We start from the raw sequence: 6,490 nt of genomic DNA, 5'->3' as shown, positions 1-6,490 counted from the left end.
ATATGTATAGCTACCCACAATTACTTAATTACAACCTTATAAAAATGTGTTTGTATACTTTTATGCAAAAATGCTTCCAAATCTGTACATTTATCTTTGTTTTTTAAAATAAAGTTAAACAAATGTGTAAAAAAAATTTGTTAATTCAACCCCAATAATTTTAGGGAGCATAAAGAACATATATAGTATGGTGTATATAAGATATTAATTACAGAAGATTGAAAAAAAGCCAAAGAGTATAATTAGTATTCAATCAGTGGATAAAAAGAAGTGTAATAAATTAATCAAGATGGGAATAATAACGGTGGTAAGGAAGTTCTAGCTAAAGCAGAATGAAAGTAGAAAGACATAAAGAAATCTCAACACTAAGAAGGCTATGGCAGGGCCAACCTATAAAAAAAATAAAGTTTTACAATAAAATAAATATTGAAAGTTTATAAATTTTTTACTTCTTGAATATTTCAGGAGAGCCAAGCCTGCATAGCTAGACACTGACTCATATAAAGGAAAACAAAATAAAAAACAACAATGTCAACCGAATACTTAGCTATGTAAGGGCAAACACCTGCAAACATGGTCAGAGGCAGGAAGAGAGGGAAGTTGGACTGATATGTCTGCAGATTAGAAATGTAGAAGGCACAGTTCATTTTTATTTAATTGACAGACTTCCTGCTTAATATTAGATGCTATATAATGATAAGATAACAAGAGTAACACAGTGAATAGAAATCAGCTGCAGAAGTAGGGCTTTCTGAAGCTGCAGACCTTCCCTGCTTAACCCATTGACTCTGACTTTTCTGTGAGATTGTCTGAGGTTGAGGTCTCTTTGGTGAGAAGGATAAACAGCTCTGGTTTCCCATAGGTGGCCCTGATACTCCCAGGTGTGTGCTGACACTCTGTAAGGAACATGGAGCATTGGAAAGAACGTCAGTACCAGACACATCTCTGATACAGTGAAGCACAAGATGCTGCAATCACAACTGAACACAGGAGCAGAGGATCTGCTGATACCAACAGAATAGCAGCTCACCTATTGTCCTGAATGTGGTGAGTGTGTGGCTGCTGCCGCCTGGCCAGAGTCTAGTCTTGTAATGTACTGCATGAAGACAGAATCCAGAATTATCCCAACTTGGACACCACATGCCATCTGGAGCAGGAGTATTACCCATTCTGACAACATCTGACCCAGTTTTGACCTTACCATCAGTCGATTTGCAGTGCTGTCCCATTGAGACTCCTCTCTCTTCCCTAAAATTGTACAGTGAGTTCATACTGCATTTTGCCAAGTCATCAACATGGCAATCCAAATAACAATATTTGTTATAGTGTTTTTTCCCATTCTTTTACCTAAGAGATTTATACCCTGTCCTCTGCAAATGGTAGAGATAGTAGATTCTTTCCTTACAAAAGACAAGTGCTAAGTTTAAGAAAATTGACAAAGCAAAAAGAATGTTTAGAAATTAGTTTCCTCTGTGATATAAAACAATTTCAACATTACAGCTTAGATAAAAATCTCATGGTAAGCATTTTCTTTATAGCCCCTTTCATGTCCCTGTTCCTCAGGCTGTAGATAAAAGGGTTCAGCATGGGGGTCACCACTGTGTACATCATGGAAGCTGCCATGTCCTTACCAGATGAGTGAGAGGATGAGGGGTTGAAATACTCAGCAATGATGGTGCCATAGAAGAGACAGACCACAGCCAGGTGTGAGCCACAGGTGGAGAAGGCTTTCCATCCTCCCCTAGTGGATGAGACTCTCAGGACAGCACAGGTGATGTGGATGTAGGAGATGAGGATGCAGACAAATGGGGTGACCATGACCACAGCTCCCTCTGTAAGAATCAACAGCTCATTGAGATGTGTGTCTGAGCAGGAGAGTTTAAGGAGGGGAGTCATATCACAGAAGAAGTGAGGGATGATGTTGTTTCCACAGAAGGAGAGTCGAGCCATGAGCAGTATGTGCAACAGACAATTCAGGCTGGCTACAACCCATGACCCAGCAACAAAAAGAGCACAGAGCTTCTGGGTCATTTTTATGGTGTAGTGTAAAGGGTGGCATATGGCCACAAATCGGTCATAAGCCATCACAGCCAGCAGGTAATTGTCCATGTTAACAAACACACACATAAAATACAGCTGTGTGAGACACCCAGAGAAAGAAATGGCCTGATTTCCACTTATGTAGTTGGCCAATACCTTGGGGACAGTAGCAGAAGAAAAGCAGACATCCACCAAAGAGAGGTTCCTGAGGAAGAAGTACATGGGGGTGTGCAGGTGGGCGTCTGTGCTGATGGCCAGGATGATGAGCAGGTTTCCCAGGATAGTGGCCAGGTACATGATGAGGAAGAGCAGGTGGAGCAGGTGCTGTTCAGGCTGAAGTGAGAGTCCCAGGAGGAGAAACTCAGAAACACTCGACTGGTTGATGCTACTCATAAGTCTGAGCCCAGCTACAGATAGGAGAAAGACAGGTCAGAAGGCCATCTTCAGGTTTAGATGCTACAATCAGGTTCACATTAATCCTTCCTAGAGTTCTTGAAACGAGATCCACTTCTATTTTTCACATACTCTATGTACAAATCACAGTTTTAGGTCTTTTTGGTTACCCATAGAAACATGTTCAGTTGCTTTGTACATAACTTAAAGGCATTCATACATACACACCACTCTTACCTGTATCTCCTAACATTTCTAGTCTTTCTTCCAATCTTTAGGAGCTTAAAGAAAAAGAGAAGCAGCCTGTTATTGTATTGGTCACAAGCTCCAAATGGTGGAATGGTGACACCTGCTGCTTTCTCCTCTGTGGGAGACAGTGAGCAGCACGTGCTGCAGAAGAAACATGGGCATCTCTACTTCCCTGAAAATAGTTAAGTTGGACATTTCTACTATTTTATCTTGTAGTTGTTGGCCAATAGTATTCCTTATATTAAGTGTGGGAAAGACTTGGGAAGATAGTAAGGTCCTGAGAAAATGAAGCCTGAAGATTAATGTCCTAGCACTCTGTGTTAGAAGGAGTCCTGTAAGAATTAGACAGGTATTTACTGCAGCATGAAGTCCCACTGGGGAAAGACTCTTTGAGTTTCTCATTAAAGACCAGCAGAAGGTAGTTGTATAAGCCAGTTCTCGGTCCCTCTTGACCTACTAGGATAGAACATATCATCTAAGCTCCAGTCAGAACTTTGGGATGAAGCAATCTGTGTGCAGTCAAGTCCCAGGAGAATTCCCTGAGACTGATGTAAGTCTGTAGGGCTTAAGAATCAGTCCCCATTCTTCTTCCTTCAGCAAAAAAAGAAAAAAAAAAAAAAAAAAGAAAAAAAAGATGATATGGCATTATCTTGGGAAACTCCTCTCTTCCTCACATTTGATCACTTACCACATAATGTTTATGGCACATATCCTCATAGGCACCCCCTTACATAACTGGCATTACAGGGTCAGGTCACATTCTGCAAAATATCCAGTGTAAAGATCAATGAGAGAATATCGACATGTGGGAGTGTGTTGTCCTCCATGGCTGCAGAAGACCCGTGCTCAGAGACCCACATCCATGAGGATGATGTCTTCCCAGCCCAGAAGTGGTGTGTGCACTTCTGAAAATCTATAGACACTTGAGTCCAGCTCTAGCTGCTTCTTTTATATTCCCCATCCCTTTCCCCAAAGACAAATCTTGACAGGACTTCAAAACATATCCTCAAAACATCTTCAATGTGACTTGTCCTGTCCATGTTCATCCAGAACAACGTTTACCCACTACTTAAACATAAGTAAGCAAAATTCTAAGAGATGACAGCAAAAACTGCAAACAAATAGATAGTCTTGAAAGGAATCTTGTTAAGGTTCTACTGGCTGCTGACTTCAGGATTCAGGGCCCTTTTATTGATAAGGTAGAGGAGGCCTTCATTCCCAGTCAGTGTCAAACAGTAAAATCCAAGAGTTTCCCAGCTCAGTCTGACACAGAATTTATTAAAATGTTGGCATGTGCTGGCTCAAGGTTCTATCCAGACACACTGAAGTCTGAGACAAGAAGATTGCTCTCATGTTTAAGGCTAGCCTTCCTTATCAAGCTAGACTCGGCCTCATAAAAACAAAAAGAGCATAAAGGAAAAGAGACATCAGAAGTGGGAGAGATGACTCGGGGGTCACATCACTTTTTGTGTCTGCAGAGGGATTAGGTTCCACTCCAAGCACCCATATAGTGTTTCTCAATCGTCCATAACACCAGTTTCAGTTAGATATGGCACCATCTTCTAGTCTGCTAGGACACACACATGGTGCACCAGTAACTATATGCAGGCAAATTACATGCAAATATGATTTTTAGAAAGAAAAAGTGATAATGGCTGTATAGTTTGGGCTACAAAGGCATGTCTCTCCACAAAACAAAACAATCCAAAAACAATGTTGTAGTATTACTACAAAGAATATCTATAATAACCACAATTATAATAAAAATAGAGAAACTACCAGGGTAGTGGTGGTGCATATATTTGCTGTAGGAAATCAGACAATTGGTCTCTGTGGGTTATGCCAACTTTGTCTACAGAATGAGTCTCAGGAAATCTAGCCCAGTTACAGAGAAACTTTGTATCAAAAATCAATCTACAAACAAACACAAATAAATTTAAATAAGAAAACAAAGTTTGGATCTGCCACCCGGAACGGCGGCTCGTAGAGGCTGAGCAACTGGTGGGTGGGAGACAGGGGCTGCCGGGGAGCAGAGAGATCTCTGCGGAGTGCACACGGAAAGTGCACACCCTAACTTGCCCTGCCCTGCCTTGCTTGATCCAGCGATTGGGAACAGAAAATTAGAACTTCTGTTTCCACCCGGAGGCAACTTCAGGACGCAGAGCAGAGCCTGGCCCATCTGCCACCTGGAACGGCGGCTCATAGACGCTGAGCAACTGGGAGGTGGGAGACCGGGACTGCCGGAGAGCAGAGAGATCTCTGCGGAGTGCACACGGAAAGGGCACCCCCTGCCCTGACCTGCCCAAAATTCACACAATATCTGACCACAAACCCAGCACTACAACGAATTATAGGTGGAAAACCCAATACAATGAGGGAAAATACAGCCTAGTAAAAACAAGAAAACTCCTAAACAAGAAAACTAAAAGAAGAAAAAGACACAGACACAACTCAACCCACACAAGCAATAATTGCAGGAAACAGAAACAACTATTCCTTGATATCTATTAACATAAATGGTCTCAACTCCCCAATAAAGAGACATAGGCTATCAGACTGGATACATAAACAAAATCCAGACTTTTGCTGCATACAGGAAACTCATCTCAGAGACAGAGACAGACACTATCTCAGAGTAAAAGGGTGGGAAAAAAACTTCCAAGAAAACAGCTCCAAGAAGCAAGCTGGCGTGGCTATTCTAATATCGAATAAAGTAAATTTCCAACCAAAAGTTATCAAAAAAGATAAGGAAGGACACTTTTTACTCATTACCGGAAAAATCTGTCAGGAGGAACTCTCAATCCTTAACATATATGCTCCAAATAAAAAATCACCCACATTCATAAAAGAAACCCTAAAAAGCTCAAAAAATACAATTCACCCCACACAATAAAAGTGGGAGACTTTAATACCCCACTCTCACCAATGGACAGATCAGGGAAACAGAAACTGAACAAGGACACTGCAAAACTACCAGAGACTTTGAACCAACTAGAATTAATAGATATATACAGAACATACTATCCTAAAGTAAAAGAATACACCTTCTTCTCACCACCCCATGGCACCTTCTCGAAAATTGACCACATAATTGGACACAGAATGAGCCTCCATCAATATAAGAAGATTGAAATACTCCCATGCATCTTCTCAGATCACCATGGTCTAAGGCTGGTCTTTAACAACAACAAAGACAACAAAAAGCCCACATACACATGGAAACTAAACAACGCTCTGTTAAAGGATAGCAGGGTCAAAGAAGAAATAAAGAAAGAAATTAAGGATTTTCTAGAATTCAACAAAAACGAAAACACAACATACCCAAACCTATGGGATCCAATGAAAGCAGTATTGAGAGGAAAACTCATAGCCTTAAGTGCTTCCAAAAAGAAACTGGAGAGAGCTCACATCAGCAACCTGACAGCACAGCTAAAAGCCCTAGAACAGAAGGAAGCAGATATACCCAAAAAGAATAGAGGGAAGAAATAATCAAAATTAGGGCAGAAATAGACCAAATAGAAACAAAAAGAAGCATTGAAAAAATCAACAAAACCAAGATTTGGTTCTTTGAGAAAATCAACAAGATTGATAAACCCCTAGCCAGACTAACTAGAGGGCAAAGAGAGAGTATCCAAATTAACAAAATCAGAAAGGAAAGTGGCAACATAACAACCGAAACTGAGGAAATTCAAGAAATCATCAGATCCTACTACAAAAACTTATACTCCAAAAAACTGGAATATCTGGAGGAAATGGATGAATTCCTAGACAGATACAAGGTCCCAAAGTTAAAGCAAGACCAAGTAAA

At 40.7% G+C, this 6,490-nt stretch overlaps 1 protein-coding gene across 1 annotated transcript; it reads right to left on the bottom strand.

Moving 5' to 3' along the window:
* Positions 1–1,494: 1,494 nt before the first annotated feature.
* Positions 1,495–2,433, bottom strand: LOC308440300 (olfactory receptor 1f45-like; the record flags this gene model as incomplete). Its single annotated transcript, XM_080942316.1, has 1 exon — positions 1,495–2,433. One exon carries the CDS (start codon positions 2,431–2,433, stop codon positions 1,495–1,497), a length of 939 nt encoding a protein of 312 aa, XP_080798442.1.
* Between the last annotated feature and the right edge of the window lie 4,057 nt (positions 2,434–6,490).

Source organism: Micromys minutus (assembly GCF_963924665.1).
Source record: "Micromys minutus genome assembly, chromosome: 31".
Lineage (NCBI taxonomy): Eukaryota > Metazoa > Chordata > Mammalia > Rodentia > Muridae > Micromys > Micromys minutus.
Note: the sequence above shows the minus strand (reverse complement) of the source record. Positions and strands in the feature narration are given on the sequence as shown.